Below are 20,495 nucleotides of genomic sequence, written 5' to 3' on the forward strand. Positions count from 1 at the left end.
GGGCGCGGGGCCATGCGGAGCCCGCGCTGAGGCGGCGCCGCCGCGGCCGCGCCTCGCCATGAAGCGGCAGAACCTGCGCACGGCCGCGCTCATCCTCTGCATCTTCTCCTACCTGCTCGTGGGCGCCGCCGTCTTCGATGCGCTCGAGTCGGAGGCGGAGAGCGGCCGCAAGCGGCTGCTGGAGCAGAAGCGCGGCGAGCTGCGCAGGAAGTACCGCTTCTCGGCCGCCGACTACCGCGAGCTCGAGCGGCTCGTGCTGCAGGCCGAGCCGCACCGCGCCGGCCGCCAGTGGAAGTTCGCCGGCTCCTTCTACTTCGCCATCACCGTCATCACCACCATCGGTGAGCGCGCGGTGCGCCCGGGCCCTGCATGCCCGCAGCCCTGCACCCCTAAAGCCTTGTGACCTCGCAGCCCTGCATCCCGATTCCTGCTGCCCCCACATCCCTGCAGCCCTACATCCCTGTACCCCTAAATTTCCATATCCCCCATTCCCCGCACCGCTGTATCCCCACATCCCTGTATCCCCACATCCCTGCATCTCTGCACCCCAAATCCTGATATCCCCACATCCCTGCACTCCCAAATCCATGAATCCCCACCTCCTCGCACGTCACTCCTCAAGCGCCAGATCCCTGCACCTTGCACCCCCCATCCTCACACCCTCAGCACCTCCTTGCCTGCTTGGGGAAGGCTGGGGTGCCCCTTCAGGCCACCCCTTGGGTGACGTGCAGGCACCCAGGGCCAGCAGGTGATTCGTGTTCTGGGGGACACCGGAGCGGCAGCGGTGGCAGGAGCTGTGACACGCGACACGCGCTGTCCCGGGCAAGGTGGGAGCCTTGGTGGGTTCAAGCGGCGCCAGCTGAGGAGCCTGCCAAGAAGGGTTTTGCATTGACAGTGCAAAACTYGGGATGATGCTTGCCTGTTCCATGGAGCCAGGACACTGAACCTTGCTCTGCTGGCGTGGTGACCCTCAGGGAAACTGCTGAGAATTTACCTTGGAAGGGAATGGTGGAATCACATTCAGTTCYCATGTAGGCGCCCTTACCCAGAGCAAAGCTCAGCCTTGACTTGATTTGCCGCTTTCTTTGGAACAGAATTAAAATTGAATAAGGACTGTTTTAATTCTAAGTGGCATTAGCGACATGGGTGTTTAACATGGCTTAATTAAGCCACTTAATTAATCCGTGCGCCCCGGGTGGGTAGGCAGCCCTGGGAGCCYGTGCTGGTGGCAGCCCTTGCGCCGTGATTTCAGTGCACAGACGTGTTTCGGAGGCAGCAGCCCAGAGGCCAAGTGCTGGCCTTGCCCCGACAGCAGCTGCCTCCTTGTCTAGGCTTAGGGATCCCGGAGGGCTGGGATTAGYCCTAAGGAAGGGTTTGTGATGGATAAACCATGTCCACTAGCAGAAAGCACCATATTTCAGAGCAGGAGCAAACACGGACTGGTGGGATCACAGTCAGGGTATGTTCAGCACAACGTCCCCACAGCAGGGTAAGATGAATGGCTTCAGGTAAAATCCCCATCATCTCGTGACAAGTTATGGCTTCATTTGCATTATCTTTCCATTGACTCTGACAGATACAAGTCACCTACACCAGGCAATAAATAATTTCAGCCCAGGTGCCATATTTCTCAAACCTTGGCACATGAGATCGCTTGAAATAGAGCTGTGCCCTGTGTCTCAGGTTTGCCATTAACACAGGGGTGTTCCCTTTGCCATTCTGAAGGCATCAATCAAAAGGTCTTTCAGGAGCTGCCTCTGATAAAACAGCCGCTTTTCCACTTACTGCTCTTCTGGATCATTATTTACTTCCTTGTTGCTCTCATAGTATTTTCCCATGTCTTAGGACCTGGTAATTACAATTAGTTATTAGGCTAACGATCTGGCTGGGATACTTTTTCGCCACTGCAGCTATGGGCCAGCTGTGGGTCCTCTGGCTTGCGAAAATTAGGTTGATCATGTTGGATTGTGTGAGTTTATAGACACAAACAGCATTTAGAAACAGTTCCCCCCTTGCATTGGTAGTAGCGAGAGCGGCGTGTTCAAGGGTGACTCTGTGTTTGGTCTCTCAGCCCTGTCCAATTGCAAGAATTTCCTGGAGTGGGAGAGGTGCTTGAGTGCCTGGGACAACACACGAATCCTCCTCTGATCTTTCCATCGCTGCATCCGAGCAGTTTCCCTAAAAGCCCTGGAAATCCACTCGCAGCAGAGGCATCGGCAAAGCCAAGTCGTAGCCTTGAATGAAACTGAGGAATAAAGAGTGCGTTTTTCCATGTTCYTCATGCAAAACTCACATGAAAACATGGAAGATGCAAAACGTAAAAGAGGTGTTTGCAAAAAGGCACCCAGCGGTGCAGGAAGGAGCCCTCGCACCCCACTGGGTGCCCCGAGGTGCTCTGCAAACACGGTCAGAAAGGAGGTTTCCAGTCCTGTAGTTCCTCCTACGGAAAGGACGGGATGCCTCCTCCGTCAGCCCCAYGCAGCGCGACTCCCTTGCACTTAGTTACTCATCCATTTAGGTCAGAGGCTGCTGGTTTTGGTTAAGCTTCACATAATTAAGCCAGGTGGGCRCAGCAATCCGGCAGATGTGGTGGATACTTCATTACGACTCACGGTAATTGTGCGAGTCCTTGAGTCACCGCTCCGAACCTCGGAACAACGCAGGGAAATTAAAACTGTGGAGGGGATGCGAGTGGGAGATGCTCCCTCCTCTTCTCTGGTGTCTAGGACAGCGCGGCKGGCAGAGCTGCAGGGGAGTGAACATTTCACTGGATTTAAGACAGGGCATCCCCCCCTCCTAGAGATACTCAGCAGTGCTTTAGGTCTGAGTCTTCTTGCAGCGATGCTGGAGAAGATCAGAAGCAGCTCTGCAGAAGTCCTCRCTTCTGCAGGGACCAGGCCTAAGTGACCATTCAACAGGCAACGCAATAAACTGTCACGCAGAAGAGAGCTGAGGATGCCCGACACACAGGAGGGCCAAGGAGGTGACCGGGATTCCCCCTGGGCACCCGTGGGTGGGACTGGGCTGGATGTGCCCCTTGGCGGCAGGATGACCCGTGGCCAACGTGCCATCATCCACGGTGATGTGGCCTCCCATGGCTCCGTTTAGCATCAGCTGGAGCTGCAAATCTGTCAGCGATTTAYTGTCACCGTGTTCTCCTCCTGCTGCTCTCGGCGGAGGTGCTTGCCAGCCCGGGGTAGCACTGCTAGCAACCCCGGAGCAGGGTTGATGCCCGCCTGTCCTCTTTGCCTTGCAGGTTATGGACATGCTGCCCCAGGCACCGACGCTGGCAAAGTCTTCTGCATGTTCTACGCGATCCTCGGCATCCCCCTCACCCTGGTCATGTTCCAGAGCCTGGGCGAGCGCATGAACACCGTTGTCAGGCTGCTGCTCAAGAAGATAAAGAAATGTCTGGGCATGAGGACAACCAACGTCTCCATGGAAAACATGGTCTTGGTCGGCTTTCTCTCCTGCATGGGGACCCTCTGCATCGGCGCAGCGGCCTTCTCTTATTTCGAGGGCTGGACTTTCTTTCATGCCTACTATTACTGCTTCATCACCTTGACCACCATCGGCTTCGGAGACTTTGTGGCTCTGCAGAAGAATGAAGCTCTGCAAAAAAAGCCCCCGTACGTGGCCTTCAGCTTCATGTACATCCTGGTGGGCCTGACCGTCATCGGCGCCTTCCTCAACTTGGTGGTGCTGCGGTTTCTGACGATGAACTCGGAGGACGAGCGGCGCGACGCCGAAGAGAGGGCGTCCCTGCGCAGGGCCCGGAACAACGTCCACCCGAGCCCCAAGGAGGGCGGCCGCAGCAGCAACGCTATCTTCCTCTCCGTGGAAGACAGGACGAGCCAGATGAACCTCATCCCGCTGATGCAGGAGGACGCGGAGCGGCAGCGGCGCCAGTCGGCCAACGCGGCCGCCAAGGTGCCCTCCTTCTGCACGTGCCTGTGCTACCGGCCGCAGCGGTGCGGCAGCCCCGTGCCCTCCCACCCCGAGGCCCTGGGCTGCCACACCAACCCCGTCTACTACAACTCCATCTCCTACAAAATCGACGAGGTCTCCCTGAGCACCAGGGGCCAGACCGGCTCTTCCCCAGGGAGCACCTTGTCGTCCAACAGCCCCCGCTGCCGGCAGCATTCCCGCCCGCGGAGGAAATCCATCTAGGAGCACGGGCTCCGGGCGGGCGCGTGCTGAGCCGTATCYGGCTGCCCAAGGCGTGTTTGGGTGATGAATTATTAACTGAGAAATCAGGTCACTGTTTTTGCTCGCGTTTCTGCTGTTCCACCCCGTTTTCAGCTGGCGGCAGCCYGCTCGGCACAGGGGCCGCAGGATCCTTTAGGCCCTGCTGATAAATAATCCTTCCGTTTTGCAGGACCGGCCAAACTGAATTACACATCGTTAGTTTTCTCTGCTTTTTCACCCCAAATGGATTCAAGTACTTGGCCCTGGCAAGAGGCCTCCATGCGATGTGGGATCCAGCACAGGGAGCGTTCGCTTTCCCAGGCAGGCTGCAGTGTCGCCTTTGCTGGAGGTGGCTCCTCCAGCCATCTCCATCGGCCATCCCTCCACAGCTCAGCTGTGCTAGGGACAGCGGGGAGGTGTCCTGAGCCGTATAAAGCCACCTGTGAAGCATTTGGCCCTGATTAGGTCATTAGCTAAACCCCTTTTTCCTTCCTCACCTGCACTTGCCCCTCTCCATGCCTGCACAAGCCCTTGGCTCCACGYGGGCAGTGCTGGGGATGGGGCAGTGGGGACCCCCCTGGTTGGGCTGCCCGGCTCCACCAGGCTCCTTCCACCCAGAGAGCCCRTTTTGGAGCCCGTTTTGGGCACCTCTGGAGCGCAGGAGCAGGTGCCGGCCCTGGCTCCTCACGTTGCCCTCACCTCCCACATGGCACATGCTCATCCCGGGCTCTGGTGGCAGAAGTTCCCTTCCACATTCCCCCCACCCTCATATTTTCACTCCTACTTCTAAGTAAAGTACCCCCAGGTGTTGTTTTTTACCTCCGGAGGAGGAAAATCCCCTTTTCCCAGCAGGAATGGTGTGCAGGGCACCAGCACCGCCAAGGCCTCACTGCAGGCTTTGCCTTTTGCTCTCGTTTCTTTTTGTTCTGGGAAATTTAATAAAAGGTGCAACCTGCTGGTGGCGGTGGRTTATTTGTCACAGCGGGGTAGCTGCACCCCACATCCCACGCTTGTCTGCAAGCATCCCTGGAAAAGGGGGACATTCCCAAGGATCACGGATACTCACTGTTATTTGGCATTTCTAGCGACCATGGTACACAGGAAGATGGGCCAGAAACCCCCTGCAAGCCCAGGCTCCCCAGCCTTGTTTTATTGTCCCTGTTAGCGGTAGCTGCAGCTTCCTGAGCCATCAGAGCCCCCCTAAAGCAGCCTCGGGCAGCGGTGCTGGTCTGTGGGGCCTGGGGCCTGCAGGGCCAYGTGCAGGCTGTGAGGAGCACGGGGCAGGACCAGAGAGCTCCCCATAACCACGTTGTCCTCYCTGCATCCCTCTAGGCCAGTGGCACCACCTGAGTGGCCCTGCGGCTAAGGGAGCCGGGGCAGCTTCTAGCTGAGGGTTCAGTAGTGAGAGGTCATTTGTCTCCTGGCACTGGTCACCTTTCCATGTGTCCTCCAACAGCGTTGGGCACCAAGAGACTGGGGGGAAATGGGCAGGAGTAGATGGCTCAGAGCYGGGCCCTGGGCCAGGTTTGAGCAAGGAGTGGGTTTAGCTCCATTCCTGGAAGTTCCTGCAGCCAGAGTTTGTCTGGAAAGGGGGGTTTCAAAGTGGGGTTGGTTTGGAGAGCACCCTTCAGGAAGGAGCTGGTTCCCAGTGGTGGTATCCCAGGTGGAGCATGTCCTGTTCCCGCTAGGTGCAGGGGGGACCTAGGGGCAAAATTCCCAGCTGAGAAGATCCCGTTAGCAACCCAGAGAAGGACCCAGGCCTGGAGCCTCTTTATGAAAAAAACCTCCACCACAAGCGTAGGAAAAGAAAAAGGTTTTATTATCGCCAACGTTTTCATTAGCTTAACACCGAATTGTCCATTGCCCCATCATTACATATGGTCTGAATAAAACCCACGGAGAGGAGCAGAGCAGAGCAGAGCCCTCCCGTCCCCGCGCGCCCGGCTGCCACCGCGGGAGGCCGCGCGCGGCCGCCTGCCCCTCTCCATTGCCTGTGTTCCTCACGCTCCCGCGGGGCTCCGGGCCGGGGCAAAGCGCCCGCAGGCTGCGCGGGGTGGCAGAGGCCCAAATCAGCAGTTGGGGGGCGCTCCGTGGAGCGGGGAGCTGTGGGGAGCGGCTAGGGAAGCGCTGGGACGGCGCAGAGGCCGGCTCTGCGGCGCGGGGCCATCGCCTGGCTGGGAGTAAGGCCTCGTGTCAGGAGAGAAGGGAAAAGCCGCCCAGGGCAGGGCTGGGAAGGGGAGCCTGGTGCAGCTCATCCCGGGCTCGCACTCCTCCGGCGGGATGGGATTCCTGCGGGGCTGCCTGGGCCTCGCGGGAGCCTCCTGGTCCTCGTGGTGCCGGGATGGGAGCCACATGGATGCGACTCGGGAGCGCGGTGCCGCGTGGCAGTGCTGTGCTGTGCGGGATACCCTGGATCCCCACCTGTCCCCAGGGCCAGGGACCTCGCTGCCGCCCCCGGCGCGGGGCTGGTGCCCACGAGCAGGGCTCAACRCCCTGCGGGGAGGAGAGTCACCCCAGGGAGCCCCCAGTGCCACCCAGGGCCCCCGCTATGGCGGGAGGAGGGACAGGCGGCTCCATAGGCCATCGCACCCGGCTGATGGGACAGACCCATCCCCGCTCCCGGGCTCTTATCCACCCTCCAAAACTCCCTCCTTCCTGCAAGCAGAGCCAAAAGGGCGTCCTGGTCCGGGAGACGGGGCTGTCGGAGCGCAGTGGCAGCACGGGGTGACAGAGCTAAGAGCCGCACGGGGTGTGCGGCGAGGCGGGCGCCGCCGGGCCGGCTGCGCGGGGAGCCGCAGGAGAACCAGCCCTGGCTCCTCCGCTCTCACTGCTGGTGCTCTGCGAGGGGCTGGTGCCGGCYCCGCCACAGCTCGGGCTGCTGAAGGGCAAGGAACAGAGAGCTACGAGAAACGCTCCYGGTGGTGCCTGCCCTGGGAAGGGAGCGCAGGAGGGCACCGTGCTACGGAGACTGCTGGAGTTTCTCCAGGAAAGGGGAGATGCTGCTCCRGGTGCACGGCCGGGGAGGGATCACAGCTGCAGCCAACACGGCTCACGAGGAGCCTGGGAGCAGCGCAAGGCTAAGACTCATGAGCCCCATTCTGAGGGTCCCTGCATGGGGAGGGTCTCGTGGGCAGCCCCCTGTCCCATGGGACACGCTGCTGGACAACACTCAGCCCCCGGACACGCGCTGGAGRGGCCGGGGTGCAGCAGGTGACAGCGCCAGCCCGGGTGGCACCAAGGGCTGCGCTTCACACGAAGGGTGTGCAGGGGCCGAGCGCCCGTGCGAGGAACCAGACGCTCCCCGCACCAGCAACCAGCCCCGCCAGAGCCATCTCACCTCCCTTGGGACTCCCCGCGTCCTCCACAGCAGTACTGGGTGGTGGGTGCCCCTMTATACTCATACAGGCACAAAGAGAAGCACTCATGGGCAGGTGCGCGCTGGGGTAAATAGGAAAGACTTTCAGTAATTTTCCCTTTCTAAATATTTGGCTCTAATTTGGCAGCTGCAATTTCACTTTAGATGCTCACTCCAGATCTGATAATGTCCCTTTGCATTAYTGAAGATGCTGTAATGTGCTTTTCCTGGAATTATATACGACAGCGCTTTGCATTTACACAGCTCTCTTTATTCTCAAAGCATTTCACAAATAGCCATGGGGTTTCACTGTTCATCTGGGCTTCTGGCCTCGCATGGCCAGTGCCACCAGGGTCTGCACGGGCAGCAGACTGGCAACCTTGAGAGCCAACCATGGGCAAGAGCGTGAGAAATCCACAGGCAATGAACGGGGATGCTGTTTTGAAGCTCTTATCTTTACGCACTGCATGAGTGATGGAGCTGACTTAAAATCTGGAATCTTGATCCTGCCATTTTGGACAAGTCTTTAGATGAGGCCAGCATTAACTAATTTTCTGAAGAAAATGGTCCAGAACAGCCTGTTTTACACATCAGTCCCACGTTACACATAGCGAAAGTGCATTCTCTCCACCTTGGGTGGAATTTTCCTAACAAAATGGCTAAATACCATCTATGAAGCAGACAAAATAACCCACGAAGCCTGGAAAYGAGCAGCTCAACCTGCTGCCTCCGAAAAAAAATGCCCTTTAGCTGGCCCTGGTCTCCCGAGCAGCACGGGCAGCGGCCAGGCACGACTCGTGCAGCCCCCGAGGCTTTTTTGCTTCATCAGGGCTACAGTGGCAGTGGGAAACACTCGCACTGAGTTACAAATACTAAATAGCCTAAGAAAAACAGGGAGACTGAAACAGTCAGGAAGTTTATATCGAAACTACTTGAACTCTGTCGTATGAAGTCACCTACCGCCGCTTCGTTCTTCACCTAAGAGACATTTCATGTCAATGGGCGTAAATGCTCACAGACGAGTTCATACAATGATTATTTCTTACACAGCAACAGCCCAATTTCCATTTCTTACCATCATTTCGAGGTGAATATGGATCGGTTTCAAAAGTGATGTCATTTGAGATCGAAGACAATTATAAACTGTATCAACAATATGTACTACAGCCTGCAAGTCACAATCTGTGCACACCAAATGGAGTATATTATTGCTTGTTAGCCTATTAGACTTTCTTTATAAAAAGATTTTTATACAGAGTACAGGATTATGACAAAACTAGCTAAGTAGTTTTCATCTTGAAAATACAACATCAATTTTCTTTTTCAACAAAGGTTGAGTAGTAGCTGAGATTTAATGAACAATAACAAATATTTCTTAATAATTTTATGGTCAGTTTGAACAGAGCTTCCTATAGGACTCTTTTCTGGTGTTTATTTACATATGCCTCTTTTCTTTTGGAAAAAAAGTTGATAAAATATAACAAGGAATATATAAATCAAAAGAATGAGTAAACTTCATACCAAGAACATTAAAGGTTTCTGAAAACACTAAATTATGTTATCTGTTAAAAAACATACATCATCTTGTCTTTAAAGAAAAATATTTTTCCTGTTTTAAAATATTACTAACAGCATGTAATAAACTAACTTAAAATGAGTCTCATAAAAAAGTCGTCTTGCTGTCTAAACGTTACTAAACATGCTTAGGTTGAGATCCTGTTAACTGCCTCAACAGCTTAAAAACAGCTCCTGAACAGGAACTTGTGATATTCTGACTCCAGAAGACCTGCAAATTTAGGACAGTACATTGATAAAGGATGCAGGAGCTAGAAATATTCAATATCTATCGCTGTTCAAACGGCGCTGCGGTCTGGGCTAAGCAGCCCGCGGCCGCCGAGAGGGGATGCGCTCGGCTAAGAGCCCGGCGCCGCGGAGCCCGGGACACGGCCCCATGGAGTCCGGGACACGGTCCCATGGGACACAGCGCTGTGAAGCCCAGGACACAGTCCCATGGGACACAGCCCCAAGACGCCGTCACAGGGCCATGCTGCGATGGGGTAAAGGGAAAGCAACACCAGGAGACTGGGAAAGCGGCACGTTTTTCATTCCCAAGGGTTTTCCGCTCTCCGTGAGCCCCAGGAAACCCTGTTGGGGAAGGATGGTCCTTGTCACAGCAGCAGGGCTGCCTCCCATCCCGTATCAATGGACATTTAAAGCCCTGCTCTCCATTTCTTTTCCAAGCAGTGCTCCCGTTCCTGCTGGAGGGCAGTATTTCCTGCACAGGGAACAGGGAGCCAACCTTGAGCTGGGCAGTCCTCAGCCTCATCCCTCCCCAYCACCCACCGACCCAAAACACAACGTCCTACTCTCAGTCTCCTGCTCTTCCTCTCTCTCCCCCTCCCTGATTATAAATAACAGCTAGATTCAGACACATAAAAAACTCCGGACTTCTAAAGGGGACCAAAGTTTAGTTTTCAGCTGCCCGTTGCTTAGCAAGCTGCTGCTTTTTACATGACTGGTGATTAAAATAATCAGCAGATCACCTTAGACAGAAACTGGCCAGGCAAATTTCTGAAAAAATGAAAATAAAAAAGAAAAAGGTGGTATAAATACAAGTTTTTCCTAGCCTGAGACCTGCCCTGGAGGTTACCCTGGGAATCTTTAAACTGACAGAGAGCTAAAAAACTTCCTCTATTTTTTTTCCTTTGTTCCCTCCTTTTTTTGAGCTGTAGCTCACCACAGTGGGTGCAGGAATCATGGGGATGATGAGCAGGAGGTCAGGCAGGACACGGCAGTGAAAGGCCGCCGGCCTCCACCTCCGGGCGCTCTCCGAAGCGTTCCCGGCTCGTGGAATCGCCGCCCGGGCGCGCTGGCGGCAGCGCCCGCGCTCCGCACGGCGCCAGGGGCCCCTCCTGCCCGACCCAGCACCCGCGGGCGGCTGGAACCCACCGTGCAAATCAGCAGGCAGGAAAGGCAGGAGGAAACAGCCCAGGATGGGACCGTGGAAACTGCCTCCGGATCCCAGGACTTGAGAACAACACAAGCCACAGTGTAGCCTTTAACCTGACACTGAACTTGGAGGGGGACTTGGAACATACAGAAGATAGTGCTCAATAAATAGTCTTATTTGAACTGAGCTCATCAACAAGCTGGCAGGGATTTTGGAGGGGTTGGACTCATTGCATTTGCTAGGCAGAGAGCAACTKGGCTTTTCAAAAGAGGAGAGTCATTAAAGGAAGTTTTCTGAGGGGTTTTTTGGCATGTATAGTCTCCTACTCCCCATTAAAGACTATAAAAATGTTGCATTTGTATTACAGGACACAGGAAAAACATGATTGACTAGATATTACAGGTAGATAATGTCCAAACAAAATACCAATATAAAGTTTTTAACAGACAGAACCCCTGTTACTCAGTTAGTAGGTTTGGAATGTATCTGTAGTTCCCCACAGTCCTTTTAAAGACATAGTTAGTAAAAGATCCAGTGCTACAAACCACTAAATCTACCTAATCTATTCTAGTTCATACATATATTGTACAATATTGCCTAGTACTCACTACATACCAAGAGGAAAAGATGCTGACTTGAATTACAGTAAATGTGCTTTTCTTTAAAGAAAAGAGAGCCACAACATAGTTTGATCGGCATGCAACAAACTTTTCTTCAGTTAATATATAGAAACTGCCTTAATACTATTAGAAAAAATAATTAGTGAGAGGCCAGAGACATATTTGATCAAGGAAATTAARAGATTTAACAGAAATGTTGAAGCTTTTGCCATTTAAGACTCTAAAAATTTTCATTCTATGTCCCTTCTCCATTTATAATATACCATTTTTTTTTACAGAGACTATTATAAGGCCTATTATATTTGCATCTATCTTGTAATTTACCTCAAAATAATTTAAAATGCCATAGACAAGCTAGAACCAAAAGCAACTTTGACCATCCACTCAACATTCATGCTTTTATTCTACCAAAGCTGAGGCCCACGCAGTGATGGGTCAAGAATCTAACTGCTAAACGTGACATGGGACCCTGACTTTTAAATCACTAAGTAAAACACTCCCAAAAGCTTATTTTGGGATAATAGTCATGAAATCCTCATGAAAAATTACAATAAAATCTAGCAGAGAAGGTCTGCTGACAAGGAATCTTGGAAGATTCGCCGTTATTTTGGATAATAAGTGTTTTCAGCCAAAAGGTTTTAGCAATTGGAAGGATTCAGCACGTGACAGCAGCCGYCACAGCTCGGCGTCGCAGAGAACGTGCTTCACTGGGTTAACAGACACGACTTCTTTATAGCTAGTGCTGCGCTTAAATAAAATACACATGCTGTGACCATCGTGTCTTCTGATGCCCCAACCACTACCACTCCATACTTTGGGGATGGCTTCTCCTTTCAGGACACTTGCCAATGCTTGGACTACTGAGCACTAAAGCAACCTCTTTTGCTTTCTGCAAGGAAGGTTATTTGCTCTGCAGTACCCTCTTGTCAGATGATAAACAGGTTTCTCTCCCCTGCACCCTCAGAAAACTCAGTCTCCTTTCCTGTGGTAGAGTAGGACAGTCCCGTTCCAGTCCATAGCACAACAGAAGGGCAGCATCTCCAGAAGATATGTACTGGTACAGAGGAGATGGATGGAAAGCAGGAGGTAGGAGACATTGCGACTGAAGGACGCACGGCGACAAGAAAGGGAGCCAGCAAATCCCAGCACGTTGCATCCAACAACATAAATCTCAAGCTGCAAGTGTGATGTTCAACTCCTAGTACGTGTTCTGAGCAAAACTGCAGCTAATTCGCCTGCTAAACTCAACTTCTGCTCAAACTGCCTGGTCTAAGTAGGCTCTACTTACTCTCCCACCAAGTATGCTTCATCAGCAGTGTTAGACAGGTAATGCAGTAAAGACACTTGCTGGTAGTTTGGCACAGTTTGAAAACACAGCAACAACAGTTTTACAGGTAACATGATTCAGTGGTGTGGGTTTATACTAGAGAAAGAGTTGCAGTTTTCCTACTTTTCTTTCTTTCAAGAAAAAAAAAGATCTCCCCAAACCATCAGGGTTTCTCTTACACTTTCTGCTCCTGTTCTTTTTTAGGTCAGATATTGGCTTCTGAATTTTTCAGGTGCTACYAGATGGAGCCTGTATTAGAAACTTGTAAAATACAAAGTTAAGAAACAAATACCTTTCTTACTTCTCCTAAAACACTGCAACTTTCCAGAATTAATACTGATCTGAAACAAGGGTCCAAGAATGACAGTGAGAGAAGTGAAACAAGAGGTGTATGTCTAMTTTGACAACTAGGACTCATGCCCCATGGCACCTCCTCCTTGGATGGAGAGGGCACTGCGCCCTCCCCCTTGTCTTCTGTCTAAGGTCACTGGTTTATCCTCCTCTTCCAGCTCCACAAGAACTGATTGAACATGCATCGCGCTTGAGGTCAGAGTTCCAGCAAACAAAACCTTGACAGCATGTTTAAAAAACAAAAGCAGTTCCCCCTTCCTTACTCACTAAGACCTGTCACAGCAGGGTCCCACTGTGCTCTCCAAGGAAAGCTGTGAGGACTGACGCAGGAGCGGGCCTGTAGTGGGATCCACCATGGAGGAGGTCGGGAAGAGCTTGTACCAGCCAATTGCTAAAGTTGACAAATCCAGTTCTTCCAGGAGCACCCTGGCGACTCCCATGAAGTGCTTGCGCTCCATGCGTCCGTAGTTTCCCCACACTATCACCTTCAAAACAAGAGCGGGGCACACGGTTAATTCTCGGGCTTGCACCCTTGCTTTGGCAGCACAAGTCTGATCAACCCTTCTAGCCCCTCTTTTGCTCCTATTCTTTCAATTTATTCAACTTCTCTGACTTTTAAAAGGCCATCCATGTTCTACACAGTGCAGGACACCACTCCTCTGTATTGGAGACCAGTCAAACACATTAATTTAAATGTGCCCTTATGTCCCAGAATAAGAGGGCCCAAGATGAGCAGAAATCCTTCAATGGGTATGTGCTGGGCTGTCAGTGATATGAAGCTTTGGCCAGGGGCTTTGCTTTTATTTTTTTCATCTGTTTTACAGATCCTTGTATTAGATATTTTTCCCAGAAAATAAAAGAGCTGGAAGCCTGTGTGGATGSAAGCTCCGTCCTGCTGTTCTACCACAAACTGCCGCACAGGATCTGAGTACGCACAGAGCCTCTGTGTCCATTCTGGCTTTAGATTTAATCCTCCTTCCACTGCATCTGCAAAAAGCTCTGTCATGTTGCACAAAGCCAGGCATAAAACCTTTMATTTCCCCATCTATAAAATGGCAACAATGATCATTTCCAAGTCTATTATCTTTGTATCTTTAGACCAAAATCCCAGAGGTCGCTTAATAAAGTGACCTCTGGGCTTGGACTGGGAAAAGGCCCCCATGTGAGACCGCTCTGTAATCTTCTCACCTCTAAATCTTGCATTACATTTTGCAGTGTCTCCACGCAGCTCCACCAAAGCCTCTGGGCTCTTACACACAGCATGCACGTGCAATGACAGCCGACAGGAGAAGCAGTCATTTCAAAGCAGTGCTGGGCAAATCCAAACATTTTATTTTGTTGAACAGAATCGACTATTTCCCCCTGGGTCTGTGCAACACAAAATCCTTCCAACCACAGAAGCTCACAGCAGGGCTTGCTAGTGAAACACACCGTGCATGAGGAGAGCAAGGCAACCACGATGGTTTCCAGAGCTTTATCTCCTGCTTTGGTGTGAAAAGAATCATTGAGCTACTGCAATTTCCTATACAAGAAACGCTGATTTTTCACTCAGTTCTAGCAGCTGCTATTTTTATGCAGTGTGATGGGACAGGCCATTTCAGATATGAAATTCTTGACAGTTATTTCTTCACAAAATTTATTTTCTTCCTGGAATTTTCTTTAACGAAATCTCCAAGTTGCAGATTTAATACATCTGCTTCACTCCATCTTGAAACAGATTCTTTCTGCTGGAGACCAATTTACTGCCTGTGTCAGAACAGACAAGTGATCTGTGACTCTGGCATCTATCTAGGAGCACAGTCAGGTTCAATATTGCCCTTTCTTTCTTTTGATTCAGCATAAATTTGTATTTCAGGACTGGAACTGCAAATGCTGGGTTCAAAGGCACAGTCTCCTTCATTTTTCCTTTTTTTTTTTTAATTAAAAAATTTCAGCTCTCCTAAATTTTAAGTCTTTTTGAGAGGTGGAGGTGGGTTTTGTTTTGTTTTTCCCATAACATCTTCTGAAGTAAGAGCAAACTGTGACCTGAATACTAGCAGGGGAAGGACTCCGGCTATTCCTGCTGGAATCAATGAAGTGAGCACTCTACACCCTAGCAGTGATAAAGGATAATGTAACGATTCTCAAACCCCACATTTCCTCGGGATAAACCAGACCGTTTACACTAATACCCCGCAAAATTTCACTGTGTTGTCAACTGAAGCCAGTGTGCCCACATTTGAAGTGATCAAAGGGAGAACGTTAAGAACAAGGATTCTGGTTCAAAAACTGATCACAAACCTGCTGCTYGCCCCCATCATGCACAGACACCCCCAGAGCTGCCACTCCAGCACTCTCAAGCAACTCCTGACATGACCACAGGCCTCAAACACAACGAGAGGCAAGAAGTGGCCTGCAGGAAAAGGGCAGGGAAGGCCCTTGATCGAATTTTTTTTTTTGTTGGTACAAACCAACAAAAAAAAAATGGTGGGCAACAGCTTGGTCAGGAGCCAGGAGCTTGAGGAACAGAGCAGGTCCTACCTGCTGCCTTCAGACCTCGTGACACATGGCAGATGGCAGGGAGACATGGTTACTCACCTGGAGAAAGGGCAGGAGCTGAGCACTGGCAAGCGGGAGTGGTGACGTAAGGGGCACACATGGAGTGGCATGCGGGGAAAGCAGAAGGGGCTGCCCAGAGAGGCTTCAAGTTGCAGAGGAAGGTCAAATGAAAGAGCTGGCACAGACAAGCAGGGAGAGCTGAATCACACTTACGACATGATGGAGACCAGTGGGTGGAACAACAGATGTAGTGAGGGTCATGGGCTTAAACATGCTGGAGATCTGCACATGACCAAATGGTCCTACGTGGTTCAAGACAAAGGTGACGCCTGACTCCAGAGCGAGTCCGTGTTCTGAAGAGGAGAAGATGAGTATGATGGGTTATGAAGGTGACCAGTGATCTTTGGCTAATCCTGACAGCTATTTTTCCCYTAAGCTCAGAACATTAACATCATACTTTGCTGTAAAGTGCAGTAGGAGAGACAATAAATGCCAATTAAAAGCCAAAAATTAGCACTCTAGGAGCTGGCATGGGATGGAGCAAGGCACTGCTGAAAGCTGGTTTGGTGGCATACCAATTAGCAGAGAATCATCCTCCTGATTTTATTTTGAGTAAGTTCCTTTGAATAAGTTCCAACGAGACACTGAAATTAGTCTTTAAGACAAACTGAAAGATGTAAATAAACGGAGTGGGGAAGGGCAAGGCAGAACTGCAGAGGGGCAGGCACAGCCCCAGCCCTCTCTGCAAGGGGATCGACTGCSCATTATCACCAGGACTGCTGCAAAGGTAAAGACATGGTTAGGAGACTGCATGGGAGCCTCACAAGGGACAGCATTTTGATGGCCTGCTTCTCACTTTCTGCTCTACTGCTCATCAATACCCAGCACTGAGGCAAGGTGAGGGCATTTCTCACTACCTCATTGCCCAGGTCTGGCGAGAAAAGAAAGGCTGTGGCAAAGACTTATTTGGGGTGGCAGAAGCTGAAATGCTGGCCCAAGACAATGCTGGATACACCCAGGAGACCTTTTCCAGCAGCAGCTGGGGCTGAACATGGACACTTCTTGCAAGCCACCCCTGAGAGACCCAGCTGCTCACCTCTCTGAATCAGAGGCTGATGTTATGCTTCACATACAGCCTCCCTTCCAACGCTCTTGGATCCCTGCCTTGTTGAGGACAAAATCGATAGTTCTTACCGTCTCCAACGACACTCTTAACAAGCTAATTTTATGGTACCTTAGACTGCCTGTCTCCCTCCCTCCTGTGTCAGCAACATYGCTGAACTCCAGAGAGAAGTGAGGATGAAGGTCCCCTTGGCAGCAGGGCTGCAGCTAAGGGAACCCACAGAAGAGCAGGCAAAACCAGGCCCTGCTACACTGCAATCCAAAACACACACTCTGTCTGCATCCTTTCATGAGAAGGATTCATCAGGTTGTCTCCCAATTCATATGCCAATGGTGGTTACGCAACAGAAACTCACAGCTTAGTTAAAGCAGAATTACCACTGGATTTTGGCCAGGGTTTACTGGGTGCAAATGATTCTGGAATGAATTAACACCACAAATCACTTTTTCCTATGGAAACACAGAATTGAAAATGTAAGCAGTATGGCAGAAAACATACGGGAGTAAAAGAGCAAAGGTAGAAAGAGGTAAGATATGTGATTGCATGGTGACACAGCAGAGTGCTCTAAATACACACAGATGCAGGAGGCATCCTGTGAGACTGTTTAGCTGCTACACATACTTTCTATCTCCTAAAGGGGAAAAAAAATCAATCTTTTCCTGGTGGACACTCCTGTTATCTGGCAGGGTGCCAAATAGGGATCATTTCTGGCATGAATAAAGCTCTTCCTTCCCATTGCTATGTTTAGATTGAGTGCAGTTGGTCCAGTGAAAGCACTAACATGTTCTCATCAGTGCTAGCTCTCCAGATCCTTCACCAGACTTAATATATTCCAGCAGAGGTAGAAGACAAAGAGGAAGACCTGAGACTTGCTTGTCTTACCTGTAATACTTTGCCCTGGGGGCTCTCAGGAAAGAGTAACACCTGATTGTACAAAGGGTCTAATGATTTGCGAGCCACTTTTGTCTTCTTTTTCGCAATGCACACGCCATTCTCTAGCAGGTAAGCTTTGATGTAAGCAGCTGGAAAAAACAAATACGGTCAAATATGAAAGAATCTTCATGCTCACTTTAGAAAAGACAGTGTTCTTTCTAAAGACAGCGTTTAGGGCAATGAAAAGACTGGCTCAATCAGCCTCATTTTCAGCACCATATACAGACACAGCAGCTTATTCCCACACATGGCAAGCGTACCTAACTGTACCTATTTGAAAGCTTCACAAGAGGCTCAGTGATTTATTTCAGGTGGTCCAAGCACATTACCTGGCAGGGTTTTGGAGCCGGGTTTCGGCGTCAGCCCTCGGGCCTGAATGATATCCACTTCTAGCTGCCCATTTCGCTCTTGCAAGCCAATTTCCACATCCCCTAAACCAAAATGCCAAAATAGACAACAGATTTTCAAAAAGAGGCACCTATGAGTTTATATATATATATATATATATATATATAAAATATGTATTTAATAGCAATCCTCATGTCATGTCTGCTCTGAGCTGTGACAAACTGTAGGCCCCGAGTGCCTCATTTCGTCCTGCCTTACTCTGGAGCAGCTCTGCAGTGATTCAAGCCCACGTTTCCAAAAGCAATCTTTAATATCAGCCCTCTGACATGGCTCTGGTGACTCAGCCTCATATTCTTCAGTGACAGCTAACCTCTAATTCCTCCCCAAATAAAGCACCTAGAACTGCAGGCTGCTTTGGAAAATGCAGTTATGGGCACCATAAGAAAATCTCTGGAGAGTCTGGTGGGACTTAGCAAGAAGAACACGGAGATGCACAGAATGCATTGTCAGGATTTTACCTAATCTGTGCTTTTCAGATCTGACAGAAGAAAGCTGGTATTTGCCTGCTAATACCATATTAGCAGAAATCAGCAAAACCTCTCAGCCAGGCTTATTTAATTTAACTGAGAAATTGAGCTGGGAAATGGCAGAGCAGCAGATGCTGGACACGTTATTAGKTGGCTGGTAATAACAGTCAGTTGCGTATCAAATTAAAGCCACCTAACAAACATCTTTGTGTTCCTTACCCATGGAGGTGGTGGCCAAGGTCTGACGCCCGACGAACTGCGCAGGGCCCATGCTGCCCAGGAAGTCGCTAAACTGCCCAGCAGATGCCAGATGGACTCCGCTGAAATTCAAGCTGCAAAAGAAATTGTATTTGTCGAGTGGTTAATTTGCATTTTAAAGCAAGCTAGTAATTAAAGAGCCTCATTTGACACATCTTGGAAATGAATGGAACCTACAGAAGCCTCTTYCCCTACAAAACTCATTGCTTCCCTGGCAGTCTGGTTACACAGGATCCATTTAAAGTCCTTTTCCTTGTACAAAATACATACATACAGGTTCCATTCACCAATTAGTTGATATTTGTTTATCTATAATTAATTACCTATAAGGAAACTTAATCTTTTGGAAAGGATTAAGACATCTAGAGTAAGAGTCAAAAGTGAGATGAGGGGAGCTGACAGGAGTCCCCGTCGGGGCAGACAGCGCCTTGCTCCCCAGTGCAGCGCTGCACAACTGGGATTTTGTCACAGGTCAGGGAAAAACCTGCTGCCCCAACAGGTGCTAATGGCCAAGGCCACCATTAGACACCTTCATTTGTAATGTGGCACCTACCACACTGTGACACATCAAAGGGTTTGTGCCAGGGATGGCTCCGTGGGTGCGCTGGGTCTCACTCTCTTCCTCCCACAGAAGTTGCTGCCCGTGGATGTTAGGTAAAATTTCAAACCTCCTGCACTTTTCCAAATGTTCTTGGAGGTGGGACAATTACCAACATAATCATATAGCTCACTGCTTCCCAAAAGGCATTTCTGAGAAACAGACCCACGAGGAGGGCCAAACACTTTTTCCACTTACCCTCAAATGGGTACAAATGAGCTCAGTGAGAAACCTGCATCCGGGGGGCGCTGGGCTCACACGCACACAGCCGACTCCGCCACAAAGATTCACTGATTCCCTCTTGCAAGGCATTTACATTTAAAAGACATTTAGAGGATTTCGTTATGATCCCATTCAGGCAGAATGGTGCTAATGCCAGGTTGAGCTTTCAGCTCTCATTAGCTATTCCCAGAGCCGTCTCAGCCTGCTGGGAACGTTCCTTTATCCGGAGGAGCGACGAGGAAGCTGGCGCACAGACCTGGGCATCGCACCACGCACGTGGCTCAAGGGGCACGTCACAAACGCGGAGACAAATGACAGGTTTCCAGGACAGCTCCCTTCATGGAGAGGGGCCAATGAATGAAATAACCAGCTTTTCCCAAGAGGGAGATCTGGCCTGATCTGCACGCACTGGGATGCCTGGGAATTGTGGCATGCAGCAAGCTGGGAGTGCTCAGCACACAAATCCAGCCCTCGAGCTCCTCAACAGTCTCCCTTGTGCGCAACGGAGAAGTCTGGAGCCTGTCTTGGCATCCTGGAAGACGAAGGCTTGGGATGGATCCTTTGCACGGGAAGGGTTTTCCCTAAAGCCTTCTGGCAGCCAACCCTTCCTGGTGATGCTGATAGGTACAAGGAGCAGCAGGACCTGCCTGTGCAGAAGGGCTGAGCCCATGAGGGGCAAACGTGGGTCTTCCTCCCAGCCCAGGGAGGACAAGACCTGCAGGAACACGTCAATAACAAGCTGACAAGACACAATTTGGAGCAGTTCAAGAGAAACATTTGCTGCTCAGCTAAAAGCAGGTGCTTGGTCTCATTAAGAAGATGCCTGGGATGGGAATAACAGGTGGAAACTCCAGGGACCGGAGGCAGTCCCAAACATACCCAGAGCTRGGGAGAGCTTCCCAAGATCCAAAGGCAGAGCACATGGTGGGTTATTGGAGTGCAAACCAGGAGGGAAATCRTCCGTGGCCTTGCAAGCAGCAGCTGAAGCAGGGAATGTTTGTCAGTGCAAAGCAGAGAGCGAGGGCAGAACAGAGGAGATGCTGCAGGGATGTCAGGACTGTGCCTGGAAACACGACACGCTTGTCCACATGCTTGCAAGGAGAGGAACCGAGCAGCTGGAACAAATGGAGCTGCTCTTGCTTTGCAGCTCTGAGGCT

The 20,495-nt window shown here is 50.9% G+C and overlaps 2 protein-coding genes across 2 annotated transcripts in view; one reads left to right on the forward strand and one right to left on the reverse strand.

Annotated features, from left to right (window-relative positions):
- The first annotated feature begins 49 nt into the window (after nt 1–49).
- KCNK15 (potassium two pore domain channel subfamily K member 15) lies at nt 50–4,911 on the forward strand. Its single transcript, XM_026042087.1, has 2 exons — nt 50–341; nt 3,257–4,911. The coding sequence occupies exons 1-2, from the start codon at nt 59–61 to the stop codon at nt 4,168–4,170; spliced, it is 1,197 nt and encodes a 398-aa protein (XP_025897872.1). The 5' UTR covers nt 50–58; the 3' UTR covers nt 4,171–4,911.
- A 5,911-nt stretch (nt 4,912–10,822) lies between these two features.
- The window catches only part of RIMS4 (regulating synaptic membrane exocytosis 4), a 44,069-nt gene continuing 34,396 nt past the window's right edge, over nt 10,823–20,495 (reverse strand). Inside the window, exons 3-6 of the mRNA XM_026042152.1 lie at nt 18,480–18,592; nt 17,715–17,816; nt 17,335–17,474; nt 10,823–13,276 (exon numbers count right to left, since the gene is read on the reverse strand). Of these exons, the coding sequence (XP_025897937.1) occupies nt 13,058–13,276; nt 17,335–17,474; nt 17,715–17,816; nt 18,480–18,592 (574 nt within the window). The 3' untranslated portion in view covers nt 10,823–13,057. The remainder of the gene's footprint in view (nt 13,277–17,334; nt 17,475–17,714; nt 17,817–18,479; nt 18,593–20,495) is intronic.

The sequence above is a fragment of the Nothoprocta perdicaria genome, unplaced genomic scaffold, assembly GCF_003342845.1.
Source record: "Nothoprocta perdicaria isolate Ctin4 unplaced genomic scaffold, notPer1 scaffold_3, whole genome shotgun sequence".
NCBI lineage: Eukaryota > Metazoa > Chordata > Aves > Tinamiformes > Tinamidae > Nothoprocta > Nothoprocta perdicaria.

Bases quoted from the DNA above. Each gene is read 5' to 3' on its own strand.
- KCNK15 (XM_026042087.1), top strand. From the start codon at position 59: ATGAAGCGGCAGAACCTGCGCACGGCCGCGCTCATCCTCTGCATCTTC. The intron at 342-3,256 runs GTGAGCGCGCGG...TTTGCCTTGCAG, and splicing joins CACCGTCATCACCACCATCG to GTTATGGACATGCTGCCCCA.